Source organism: Pongo abelii, chromosome 1, assembly GCF_028885655.2.
Source record: "Pongo abelii isolate AG06213 chromosome 1, NHGRI_mPonAbe1-v2.0_pri, whole genome shotgun sequence".
Classification (NCBI taxonomy): Eukaryota; Metazoa; Chordata; class Mammalia; order Primates; family Hominidae; genus Pongo; species Pongo abelii.
In genome coordinates this window covers 209,491,401-209,504,288 of record NC_071985.2, presented here as the reverse complement: position 1 = coordinate 209,504,288, position 12,888 = coordinate 209,491,401, and the positions used below count along the sequence as shown (strand labels likewise).

The 12,888-nt window shown below is 53.3% G+C and overlaps 1 protein-coding gene across 1 annotated transcript in view; it reads right to left on the bottom strand.

The window, feature by feature from the left end:
- MYOM3 (myomesin 3) overlaps nucleotides 1-12,888 on the bottom strand; it is a 57,752-nt gene that overhangs the window by 25,451 nt on the left and 19,413 nt on the right. The window contains exons 10-18 of the mRNA XM_024253074.3: nucleotides 12,664-12,825; nucleotides 11,896-12,037; nucleotides 10,524-10,723; nucleotides 9,798-9,851; nucleotides 9,270-9,397; nucleotides 6,379-6,562; nucleotides 4,207-4,378; nucleotides 763-884; nucleotides 171-358 (exon numbers count right to left, since the gene is read on the bottom strand). Of these exons, the coding sequence (XP_024108842.1) occupies nucleotides 171-358; nucleotides 763-884; nucleotides 4,207-4,378; nucleotides 6,379-6,562; nucleotides 9,270-9,397; nucleotides 9,798-9,851; nucleotides 10,524-10,723; nucleotides 11,896-12,037; nucleotides 12,664-12,825 (1,352 nt within the window). The remainder of the gene's footprint in view (nucleotides 1-170; nucleotides 359-762; nucleotides 885-4,206; nucleotides 4,379-6,378; nucleotides 6,563-9,269; nucleotides 9,398-9,797; nucleotides 9,852-10,523; nucleotides 10,724-11,895; nucleotides 12,038-12,663; nucleotides 12,826-12,888) is intronic.

The following is a 12,888-nucleotide window of genomic DNA, read 5'->3' as shown; positions in this document are numbered from 1 at the left end:
CCTAAACAGTTCTGTTCAAGGTGGGTCTGCACTGGAAAATGATCTCGATGGCTGAGGCAGGGGAACTTGAGACCTCTGTCAGACTCTGTCAGACTCCAAGACTCAAGCAGTGCCCTCTGGTCGCTGCTAAACAAGTCATGACACAGGCTGGGGCCACCTTCCAGCCCTACCTTGCAGACCCGGGTGGGGATGGGCTGCTGATTGACTGCGTGCCAGTCCAGCTCTTCCGAGTCATGCTGGTCCAGGAAGTAGCCCAGGATCTTGCCACCTCCACGACGCTTGGGGGGTTTCCACCCAATGACCATTTCATTCTTCCCGCAGTTCAGGAGGGCAAAGCCATATGGAGCAGACGGGGTAGCTACAGGGAGGTAAGGAGGTGAGGACAGCTGCTCCTTAGGGGTGGCTGGATTGGACAGTGGGGCCTGAGGGAGCCGACGAGCCTCCCCTAGTTGGTGCCCGCCCTACTCCAGGGGTTTTTCCCTGAGCCAGCAGTATCTGTGCCTCAGGAGGGCATCGGAGCCTCAGGTTTCTGGGTCTGAGGGCTTCCCCACCCCCTAGAGCTGCTCAGGCCTCATCCCATGGCCTCAAGCCATGGTTACTTCCTTCCCAAAGGAAAGGGCAGCCAGGCCCAGCTCCAGTTTCCTTCAGAGGGCGTGTGTGCCACTGGCCACCAGGACTGGGCCCTCCAAGTTGTGGTCTATGAGCCCCAGCTCCCTGCCCAGCCCAGGGAGGTTTGCAGGCTGGACCTGCCCTTGGACTCACCCAGAGCCTGCTTGACCCTGATGGGCTCGGTGGCGGCTGAGCTCTCACCTACCCCAGCCTCGCTGACTGACCTGACACAAAACTCGTACTCCTTCCCCGTCCTCAGCCCGGGAACTGTAAACCTGGGAGAGAAATGTGCAGCTTTCATGGATGTACAAACAGCCTGGAGACATTTGCAAACTTTCCAGAACAACTTTGTGGAATAAGTGGTCACCAGTGTTGTAGAATTTGAAGGTTCCAGGTCAATTCTTCCTAAAAATATTGCCCTTGATCCCATGGCAATGCCTGAGATGACACCATGGAGGGGGTAGACCTAAGGGTTTTAAAGGATGTTTGCTTTTCCAGATCCACCCTTAAAACGCAAATATGCTAGGAAAGGTTCTAATTTAAAGCAAAGGCAGCCAACCCTGGACCCAGCGCCACATGGTACATCTTCAAGACTTTGGGCTTTGTCCTTGAAAAAGAACATGTGGCTGTTAATACCTGCACTAATGCTGTGATGCAAAAACACGGAGTCCTTTCAGAGCCCTCAAAGAGAGCTGTCATCCAGAAACACGCAAGGATGCTCTGGCTTAGAGAAAAATGTCCTTCTCATCCTGTCCCTTCTTGATAAGACCCAAATTGTGGACCTCTTTCTCTCTCTTCACCTATCAACATTATCCTAGAGCAAATCTTGTTTTGCAGGGAGCTCCTCTCAGCCAGTGGTCCCTGAGGAGTCCCCAGGACTTAAATCACATCAAGTGTTGACAGCTGGCAGAGCAGCAAGCTCTCTGCTTGGGGACAAGTCCCTTTAAAGGGAGAACATGCCTTTATGGGACAGAGGGAGCACTGAAGGGGGTGATGGTCAGGCAGCACCTGAACAGGGGAGGCTGGGATGACTCCCCAGACCAGACCCCATTGACAACAGATGACAATGATGATGATGACGACAGCAGCGTGCCCTTGTCTGGCACTCACTTTATGTCTATCCACCAGGTGCTCCTCACAACAGTCTCTGAGGAAGATGCTGTTACTTATCCCTCTTTTGGAGATGAGGACAAAATCTTGGGTGTTGGAGGGGCCCTGAGGGGTGAAACTATCCAGTTTTTTCATGTTACAAGTAGAGAAGCACTACCACAGCAGGAGAGATGGCCAAGAGTACACAGCCAATTAGGGGCTCAGCCCAGATGGTAGCCAGGTCTCCTGAGCACCAGGGCAGCACCTGCCCACCCACCCACCATTCATTCATTCATTCATTCATTCATTCAGACATTTTTGTGAGCCAGGCTCTGTGGAGCCTGATGATTCCACAGTGACCTGGACCACCACAGCCCAACTTAGCTCCCTTTCTGCTGTTGCCCCAGGCTCCAACTCCTGGGCAGCAGGGTTTAGCCTCTTTCCAGTCATGACACATGTAACAGATGACATGCACATGTAGGACAAATTCTCTGGACATGCCAGAGCAGCATGCCACCTTCACCTCTGTGTGCCACTTCTCCTGGTCATGCCACCCCATTCATGCCAGCTCTCCTTCAACCCCTGCCCTCCCCTTCAGGGAAGCACAGCTGAATGCAAGTCAGGGGAGAAGTCTTTTTCTAGGGATAAGCTTGACTCTGAGCTAATTTGTCAAAACCTGATTATTCTCCAACTTGGGAATTTTATCTGTTTCTGGTAACAAATTACGAGGGACCCCTCACAGCTGACTGTGAGGCACCAAAGACTAGTGGGGCACTGGGTCTGTTCCTTTTCCTTGGTCAGATGACCTTGGCTCATGGCCCAGGGTGAGGGCAGCCCAGTCAGGTGTGCTCAGGGCTTGGTCAGTTGTCTGAGGGAAAGAGAAGGGAGATGTATCATCACATAAGCCCCCTCCCGCACAGAGCTCCTATATCAAGAGAAGTTACCAGCCCAGAAGCCCCAAGACTCACTGTGCCTGCTAGGATGAGGGTCTTTCAGGGCCAGGGGATGAGGAATGAACCTCAGAGTAGAGTGTGAGTTGGAATGTCAAGAGGCCAGGAATGTGGCTCCACCCTCCTGGTTTACAGAGGAGGGAACTGAGGCTCAGAGAGGGTGACGGTTAATATTGAGTGCCAACTCGATTGGTTGAAGGATGCAAAGTATTGTTCCTGGGTGTGTCTGTGAGGGTGTTGCCAAAGGAGATTACCATTTGAGTCAGCGGACTGGGAGAGGCAGACTCACCCTCAATATGGGTGGGTACCATCTAATCAGCTGCCAGCGTGGCTAGAAGAAAGCAGTAGAAGAATATGGAAGGATGAGACTCGATGAGTCTTTAGGCCTTCATCTTTCTTCCATGTTGGATGCTTCCTGCCCTTGAAAATTGGACTCCAAGTTCTTTAGCTTTTGGACTGGGACTTACACCAGTGGTTTGCCAGGAGCTCTCAGGCCTTTGGCCACATACTGAAGGCTGCACTGTTGCCTTCCCTACTTTTGAGGTTTTAGGACTCGAACTGGCTTCCTTGCTCCTCAGCTTGCAGACGGCCGGTTGTAGGACTTTACCTTGTGATTGTGTGAGTCAATACTCCTTAATAAACTCCCTTTCATATATACATCTATCCTATTAGTCCGTCCCTCTAGAGAACCCTGACTGATACAGAAAGGGTGAGGGGTGGTATGGAGCCTGAACTCAGGCCTCCCTGGCTCCAAAGCTCTCCACTGCTCTGCTCTCCCCGCCTCTCTCTGGCTTTAAGCTCCTGGAGGGATGAGACCAAGGCATGGTCATCTCTATCCATGGAGTCCTGCAAATAGCACATTCTCAACAAGGTTTGTTGAAAAAGACCATCTGGGTTCAAGTCCCAGTCCTGCCACTTACTAAGCTACAGGGGCTTTGGCAAGTTATGTAACCTCTCCACGCCTCAGTTTCTTCATCTGTAAAATAATGAAAATAATAGTCCTACACGTTTAGGCTTGCGGGCAGAACTAGATGACCTTATGTATGAAAAATGCTAGAACAGTACCTGGCGCAGGGTAAATACCATGAAATGCTGGGCTTCGTTATCATTATGGCCCCCTTTCAAGGATGCCTGGTGCAGGAAGGGGGGTGATCTGGTTTGGCTCTGTACCCCCACTCAAATCTCATGTTGAATTGTAATCCCCAGTGTTGGGGGAGGGACCTCGTGGGAGGAGATTGGATCATGGGGGAGGATGTCCGCTTTGCTGTTGTCAAGATAGGGAGCAAGTTCTCACGAGATCTGCTTGTTTGGAAGTGTGTAGCACTTCCTGCTTTGCTCTTTCTCCCTCTCCTGCTCCTGCCATGTAAGACATGCTTCCTTCCCCCTCGCCTTCCGCCATAATCATAAGTTTCCTGAGGCCTCCCCAGAAGCAGAAGCCTGTACAGCTTGCAGAACCGTGAGCTGAATAAACCTCTTTTCTTTATAAAAGAAATTACCCAGTCTCAGGTATGTCTTTATAGCAGCGTGAGAACAGACTGATACGGGTGGGCAGATGTACCTGGTGCCTTGGATGGGTTTGTTGTTAACTGTTTGCCACTCAGATGACCCCACCTTCCGGGAGTAGATGTAATAACCCAGGAGCTCTGGGTCTTTCACGGGATCCCATGTCAGGGAGACAGAGGTCTGTGTGTCTCGGAAAGCTTGAACTTGAGCTGGAGGAGGGAGGGTAGCTATAAAATAGAAACATGGGCTGAGTGAGAAGGCTGAGTTCTGTGGCTCTGACAGGCTGGGGAAGGGGAGGAGCATGGGGAGAGGCCAGAAGGAGCTCCCACAGCAATCAAGGTGCATGAATTCCTGACCTGCTGGGGGCTTTGGGAACTCTTCCCTAGGCCCAGAAGTGTATCCTAAAAGTCCTCTCTCCCCTTACCTCTGAGCATCTCTGCTTCCTCACTAAAGCACAAAAGCATACTCACTCATTCATCCTTACACACACACTCTCTCTCACTCAAAAGTCACCAAATCTGACAGGTTTCCTCAGTCCTTATCTTTAATCTCAGTTTTCTTTCCTTGAAATTTCTCTACTGATTTTCATGGCTCCCTGAAACTAAGCTCTTTGAGGTAGGGGCTACTGTAACTTGTTAAATGGATGGTTGGTTGAATGAATGCATGGATGGATGGTTGGTTGGATGAATGGATGAATGGATGGATGGATGGAAGGATGGATGGATGGATGCATGGACAGGTGGATACATGAATGAATAAATGGATGGATGAATGGATGGATGGATGGATGGATGGATGGATGGATGGATGGATGGTTAGATGGATGGATGAATGGATGGATGGATGGACAGGTGGATTCATGGATAATAAATGGATGCATGGATGGATGGATGGATGGATGGACAGGTGGATACATGGAGGAATAAATGGATAGATGGGTGGGTAGATGAATGAATAGATGGATAGATGGACTGATGGGCGGATGCATGGATGGACTGATGGATGGCAGGTGCATGATCTTCCTAGTTCTCTTTTTATTTCTAAACTCCTTACACATCCTTTGGTGGTTCTCTATTTTCTTTTGGCCCCCAAACGTTGGACTCCTCCAAGCTTCTGTTCCTTGACCTGCTCCATTTTTTCTCCTCTCTTCTTATTCCTAAGGGTCCTACCTATCCCAGGTCTTCACCCCTCACTTGTTTGAAGGCTTCATCTCTAGCCCTGCTCTCCCTTCCTTTCTGAATTATACCAGAGCCTTGCCTGGTACAATTTAAGTTTGGTTTATGGTCCGGAGACTGTCCACATCTGATGACTAATTGCTCACTGGCCAGGCCCCAAAACAAATCCAAATGTTAACCAGAATTAAAGAAAAACACCACTTGCTCACCAACTTGTTCATATGTGCCGTGTGTTTGTGTGTGTGTGTGTGCGCATGTGTGTATATTTTTTCCCCTCTAAATTATTGAAGCAGAACAAATCTAGAACTTTGAAATCTTCCCCAAATGGGACCTTCAGTAAACCAGGCTTTTCTTGCATAGGTGGCACTGTAGCAAGGTTCCTTAAAGGGCTGGTTGTGATGGCAGCTACAGGGAATCTGATGAGAGGGTAAAGAACCTCAGAATCCAGAGGCCTCAGAGATGGGAGCCCTGGGAAGCTGGGGTCAGGATGGAGTTGCAATTGGGAGACTCACGAAGGAGCCAGAGGTGGGAGCAGTAATGAGGCCCTTTAGAACAATGCGTTTGCCAGTTGAGGACAGCAAGGTGTGCAGCTTGGAAATGACTCTCCCAGGTCCCCTGTTGTGCTGCAAATGAGCGGTGTCCTGCCTGGTAAGCCAGGGCTCAGGTGGGACAGCTCAACCCCCAACAGACAGGGAGCAGGGGGCTGCTTGGGAGTGAGTTACAGGATCTAGGGGCAGGCCAGAGACCTGTGGAACAGAGGGACCACTTGCTTGCACAGCTGCTGTGCGGGACCCACCTGTGCTCTGTAACCCATGCATTGCTGATCTGGAAAAAGGCAGAAGGCTCTCTCCCTCCATGAGCCTCCTGCCCAGAGAAATGTGATTTCTGATGTCTTAAAAGTCCCCAGGCCTGAGATCAAATTGCTTTTCAGCTTCATGATGGGTAGAAGGGAGTGGGGACAGGGAAGTGGGCAGGGCTTTGTCCCTGCAGCTTCAGGTCCTGAGCCTGGCCTGGCCTGCCTCCTCCCCGACCCCACTGCATCACAAGGATACCTGGCTGGCCCCGCAAGGCGATGGGCTCGCTGGGCTCCGAGGGATCGCTCAGGCCATACTGATTCACTGCTCGCACTCTGAAGACATACGACTTCTTTTTCTCCAGGTCCAGAACGGCGAATCTCGGGGATTTCACAGGGCTTTCCGAGCTGATGGCCTCCCAGGTGCCACTACCTATGACTGACTGAAGAAACAGAGGAACTCACATTGGCTAAGCGGTCGCCCAGACCGGCTCTGTGCTGGTCTCCTCCCATGATTTCTGTGCCCAGCCCATGTGCTCTCATGATCTCTATACTCAGCCCAGGCTGCCCCTGAGCGTGGGGCTCTGCCGCATCTGCCTCCTCACCTCTCCACCTGGATGCCTACCGAGACCTCAGGTCCAGCCTGTCCACGACGCAGCTCCAGAGCTTCCCACACCTGCATTGCATTGGTGGCCCCCATCCTTCCAGTCCCTCGGGTGAAACCCCTGGAGCCACCCTTGGCTCTTCCTCTCTTTGTCTCATGCCCTAAATATGCTCCATCAATGAACCCAGTTGGCTCACTCTTCAAAATTTACCCAGAATCCAGCCATGCCTTATCGCCCTCAGGCTCCCCACCATAACCTTGATGCAGGCTGCCAGCACCCCGCACCTGAATGATCTCAATGGCCTCTTGACTGGTCTCTCCTCCATTTCTACCTATAACCCCCGTCTGTTTTGTCTCAAATGGCCATCAGGGGGATCCTTTTATAGCACGGGTCAGACCAGGTCCCTGTCTGCCCAGAACCCTCCCAAGCCCCGTATCTCCCTCAGAGCAAAAGCTTCCCCATGGCCTGACCCCTCGGCCTGTCTGGCCACCGTTCCCTTTGCCGTTAGTCTCTGTGCCTCTCTGCTGTTCCCTGAGGGTCCAAGTCCCACCTCTGGGCCTTTGCACTTGCTGGTCCCTCAGCCTGGAATGTTCTTCCCCCAGAAATATCTTGGCTTCCTATAGGCCTTTATTAAAAATCCACCTTCCTGGGGAGTGGGGAGGCCGTCCCAGCCACTCCATCTAAAAATGTAAGCAGCTCCTCTCCCCACACTTCAAGTTCCCCTCCCTGCTCAACGTCTTTCTCCTTAGCGCCTACCACTCACTACTGTGCTTAATATTCTACTGATTTACCCCATTTATCATTGGCACCCCCTCCCCCGACTGCCGTGTTCCCAGGGCCAAGAACAGGATTGGCACATGGCAGGTGCTCCATCTATGTTTCTGGGACAAACGAATGAACAAATGAATGAATTCTCACAATAACCCTGCAGGAAGGTGTTAATTTCTCTGCCGATGAGGAAAGTCAGGTTCAGAGAGTTTTGGTAACTTGGCCAAAAGTCCTGCGTCTAATAACTAGTATTTAACTTCACTCAGGTGTGGGTGGCTGCAAACCTGTTTACTCTCCACAGCGTCAGGGACCCAGAAGGCAGCCAGAAACCCCAAGTCTCTGGGCAGATGGAAGGTGGAGAGCCCGGGGTGATACAGATGAGTGAGGTACCCAGAGACCCTTTCTGCTGAGTCTGGGCAAGAGAATTAAGACCTAGAAGCACCAGGGGACCCACTGATTCCATCCTCTGTGGTCTTCCCGCCACAGGCCCATCCAGCTGCCAGTGGCCTAGACCAGGTAGGACAAGAAATTGCCATAAGAAACCATGAACACTGCTGAGCTCCTACTGTGTGCCAGGCTCCATTCTAAGTCTTTATGTGCACTAATTAATTTGATCCTCACATTAACCCTACAAGCTGTGTATGATTATTATCATTTTATGGAAGAGGAAACAGAGGCACAGAGAAACTAAGCAACTTCCCCAAGGTCACACAGCTGGTAAGTAGCAGAGATAGAATTTGAACCCAAACAGTCTGACGCCAACATCTTCACCATGATACACTACCACCTTGCAAAACAAATCCTCAATTATCTACAGCTTTCCTATGTCGGAGAAAAAGGATTACCCATGAGTGTGAAAAGAGAGGCCCATTTGGATAACCAGAGCCAGAGATTCCTCCCTGGAAATTTTAAATTCATTTATTCCCTAAACCTTTTCTGTCCACCTAGTTTGTGCCAGGCATTGTGCTGGGCACAGAAAGTAATGAGAAGATAAACTTAGTCTCTGACTTCAGGGAGATAGTCAAGAACACCTCCTTGGGAAGCACTGACAGATCCTGGGGGTTGCTGGCTTTGGCTGTGGGCTGTGTTTTATTTCATCTTCACAGGGCAGGTTCTCTGTTCTATGCTGGAGGAAACTGAGGCTCAGAGAGGTTAAGACACTCACTCAGGATCACACAGCAGAAGGAAGGATTTGAATAGATTTTGACATCCGTGCTGTCTTCTACTCCGCCATACTGCCTCCCCTCCACTGTGAAGTTCACTCCACAAGACCTGCCTCATCCCCGCTGGGGTCTCCCCTGCCTCCACTCGGTCCCCAGCGAGAACCACCTCCTAGTGCTAATCACTCCATAGGCTCTGCAAGTGCTGCTGGTGCCTGTCCCTGGTTGGAGGGTACCAGCCTCATTTCCCTCCCAACATAGTCCCACCAAGAAGAAGTGCTTGGCCCCAATGTGTGGTCTGATGCCATCCGAATTGGGGGCAGGGAGGTACCCAGGAAGTGGTGGATCGTATTGTCATTGTTGTCTGTGCCTTGTATTTTGTGTATTTCCATGAACAGCCTCAGGAACGACCAGCAGTGACTGGCCTCCCAGGGCTAGAGGTAGCTGCAAAAGGCTATTCAGTCCATCCCCATGCCTCCGTGTAGGGCCATGCCTGGGCCCTTCCAGCCAGGGGATTTTCTTATTCTCTGACGGCCTCCCCAGGGGACACTGCCCAGGGTCCCACAGCACATCTGTTTCTCAGGCTGGCCTGGGGCTGGGGCCTCGGGGTCCCCTACCTTCTCCAGCAAGTACGTCAGTGGTGCTCTGCCCCGGGGGCTCGGCTCCTCCCAGGCCAGAACCACGTAGGCCTCTCGGATCTCGCTAGCATGGACATTGGTCGGCGGTGAGGGGATGGTCACAGTATCTGGAATCACAGTCACCCGGGGCCGAGATGGGTGGACCCTCAGAGACCCCCTAATCTCAGTGCCTCATTCCACGGAGGAGGGAACTACACCCCCACCCATCCCCAAGAGAGGAGCAGTAGTTGGCTCCAGGTCACTCAGCAATGCTGGGCAGAGTCGGGGCCAGAACCCAGGTCTCCCCCTGTCCTGGCCAGGACTTTTCCCAATGTGTTCCCTCCTCCAGGAGGGCCACAGCCAGATGGGCCACAGTGACCCCAGCACTCTGGCTGCCTCCAACTAGGCCCCACCTGCCCTCATCCTCCACACCCTGCACAGGGACAGCTTCCGCCTCTTTGCCAGCTCACGTCCCAGAGTTTCCAGAACTATACAGGAGGCCCAGGTGTGTGGGAGGATCCCGCGTACCTTCAAAATCGTCTGTGCTGATGGTGATCTTGTTTCCCAGATCAAAAGGGATCTCTAGGATGAGAAGGGAGCATGGGAGGGTGGGGGATGGCACAGGAGGAGTTAGGCCAGGGCCTACCCCACACCAGGCTCTGCGTCCTGCCCCGTCCCAGTCCTGGCCTTGCAACCCTCGCTGTGCAACCTCAGACAGGTGCCCTCTGGCCTCAGCTTTCTCAGGAGTCCCAAGTGGAGCCCTGCTGCTCTCAGGCCCTGGTAGATGCTCTTTCTCTTGGGACAAGTGGAGACAGAGAGGAGGAGGGAGGTGCCTGGGGCTGGGCACCCTGCCACGGTGGAGCTTCTACCACACCCAAGTCAGCGTGGCTCCTGAGGGCTGAGAGGGCCGTGTCCCCACACTCGAGCTTAAGGACATCTGACAGGTGCTGGGGTAGGGTGCTTCCTCAGACTGGTCTCTCCCATGGACAGGTTTGGTTTCTCCCATTAGACTAGCTGTATCTTCCTTTTCAGGCTAGGGGTTCCTAAGGACCGGATTGTGCCTCCTCCATCAGACTGGAAGTTCTCGAGGGCTGGCCTTTGTCTCCTTCATCAGACTAGTGTTTACTGAGGGCTGGGCTGTGCGTCCTCCACCAGACTCGGGGCTCCTGAGGGCTGGATTGTCTCCTGTGTGAGGTAGTCCTGAGGGTTCCCTGACTGATGTTCTAGAAAGTCGCTTAGGACCTCTGTACCCACCTGTCTTCCTCCGGGCTGCATCATGGTCGCCCATGACAACCAATTCTGAGGCCTTGGAGGGGACGCTGCTGCCTGCCCTGCTGATGGCTCTTACCCGGAACCGATAGCTCTGACCTTCGACGAGGCCTTGGATTGGGCACCGACAAGTCCCTCCGGGGGCCTCATGGCAGGGGATCCATTCCCCAGAGTCACCCTGGCACCTGTTGGAGACAGGCCCCCCCTTTCAGCCCCTGCCCACAATGCACACCTTCCCAATGTGAGCCTCTACAAGGGCTTTTCTCTGACTGGGGGAGCCTGCCCAGCTCATCTCTGCCAATTAAAGTTCTTCTCTCCAATGGAAGAGTCTGGCTCCAACCTCAGGCCCCCGGGAGACCTTTTCACCATCCCTGACACTGACCAGCAGCAGTGCCCTTCATGGGGCATCATCATGAGCCTGTGACTATGCTGTGCCCTCCACACCCAGCCCTTGTTTTATCTCCCTGGCAGTCCTAGGGGGCACGTGTGGTCACCTTCACTGCACACATGGAGGATCTGTGGCTCAGAGAGTGACAAGATCTTCCCAAGGTCACAAGTTAGGATTCACCTGAGCTTGTCCCCTCCCTAAGTTGGCGTGCATTCCAGGTTGACCCTCCAAGCCTGGGCTCTCTGTACCCTCTTGGTACCATTGTCCCAGGCAGAACGACAGTGCATGTTACCCTTATTGTTACCAGCTGGTTGAGGCAGTCGTCACATGTGGGTCCAAGTCTTGTCTCCACCACTTATGACAAATGTGTCTTTGAGCAAAGTCATCTCCCCACATACTTTGGTTTCCCCATCCATAGAAGAGGGCATTAGATAGTCCCCCTCCCCTTTAGAGAGGGGTCATTATAAGGATGGAAAGAGATGAGGCACGCCCGTAGCACGGTCATGAGCCTGTCCGTGGCAGCATTAGCTATTTTCTCAAGCTGGGCCTTCAGAGCCGGCCACACTGGAAAAAGGCCGGAGGTTCTGGCCTCTGTACCTGTTTGCCTCCCCCGCTTGGGGTCAGTGCTATTCCATCTCTCTCTGTCATTCAGGAAGGAAACTAGCCCACGAATTCACTGTGCTCAGGGTTTAAGCACTCCCCATTTTGCCCCTCCGGGTCAGCTCTAGAGGGTCCACAGGGCAGTGGCCGACTCCAGCGTAGAATTCCAGTTATCAGCATGACAAAGACTTGGAGGTGTGGATGCCCCTCCATTGCCCCTAAATGACACAGCACAGCCTGCCTCCTGTCCTGTTCTGAGGAGTGGGGGTGTGGGGGTTCTCTGAGGTCAGACATGGGGCCTCTTTGCTGTGGCTCCCACCAGACAGAATTCTGCCCCTAGGGCCTCTGCCACTCACGAGGCCGACTCACCGCTCAATGGAGTAGGCAGTGATGGGGTTGCCCCGGGTGTCACTGGGTGGGGCCCAAGTCAGGATGAGGCAGTCTCTGTTCACATCCAGGCATCGGACGTTCAGCGGAGAGCCTGGGGCCCCGGGGTTCTTGGCCTCAGCGTCTGAAACCCGGGGGTGAGAGGGAAGCCCTTCTAGTCAGTGGCCATTTGGTGACAGGCCCTTCCCACTCCCGCCTGGCATCCTCTTCTCATCCATCCTCCAGGGGCTCAGTTTTGATCTTGAGGACTGGGGCCTGAATATTAGTCCCCCACCCCCATAGCAGTATCTGAGGGAAGGGTGACGGTACCATTTCTTGGAGGCCCATTTTACACCAAGTACCCGAACAAGTGGAATAATTAATTCCAGCCCCAGAGCAGCCTTCCCCTCTTTGGATGGGGAAACTGAGTCTCATGGAGGTGAGTGACCTGCCCAAGGTCACCCAGCTGGTGACGTGACAAAGCCAGGATGCGAACCCAGGCCCTAAGCAGTGGCCAGAATCACTCCAGCCCCACACTCAGCTCCCCGCCTCCCTGGCTCCAACCAGGCTAACTCTCAGGCCACATCCCTTTGGAGGGTCATAGGATGCCATGGGGAGTCTTGGAGACCCCAAACCAAAGCCCTGATTTTGTGGCAGAGAGATTGAGACCCCAAGAGAGCAGGGCCCTTGCCTAAGGTTCCACAGCAAACAGGGGGCAGAGCCCTGGTCTCTGGGCTCCTGCTGCCACCCTGCACCTACCCATGCCCTCACCTCTCACAAGCACGTAGGTGCTCTGTTCCCGGGGTCCAAAGGGCGAGGGCACCTGGATCATGTAGAGCCCCTCGTCCTCCTTGTAGGTGCAGGACACCTTCAGGGATGCCTGGCAGTCTGCGTAGAGGATCTTCCGACGTCTCGAGGACCTCAGTAGCCTCCCTGTGGAGGGGAAGCGGGGGGCCATTGAGTTTGTGGGGGGTCCTGGTCTCACCTGGGAACCAT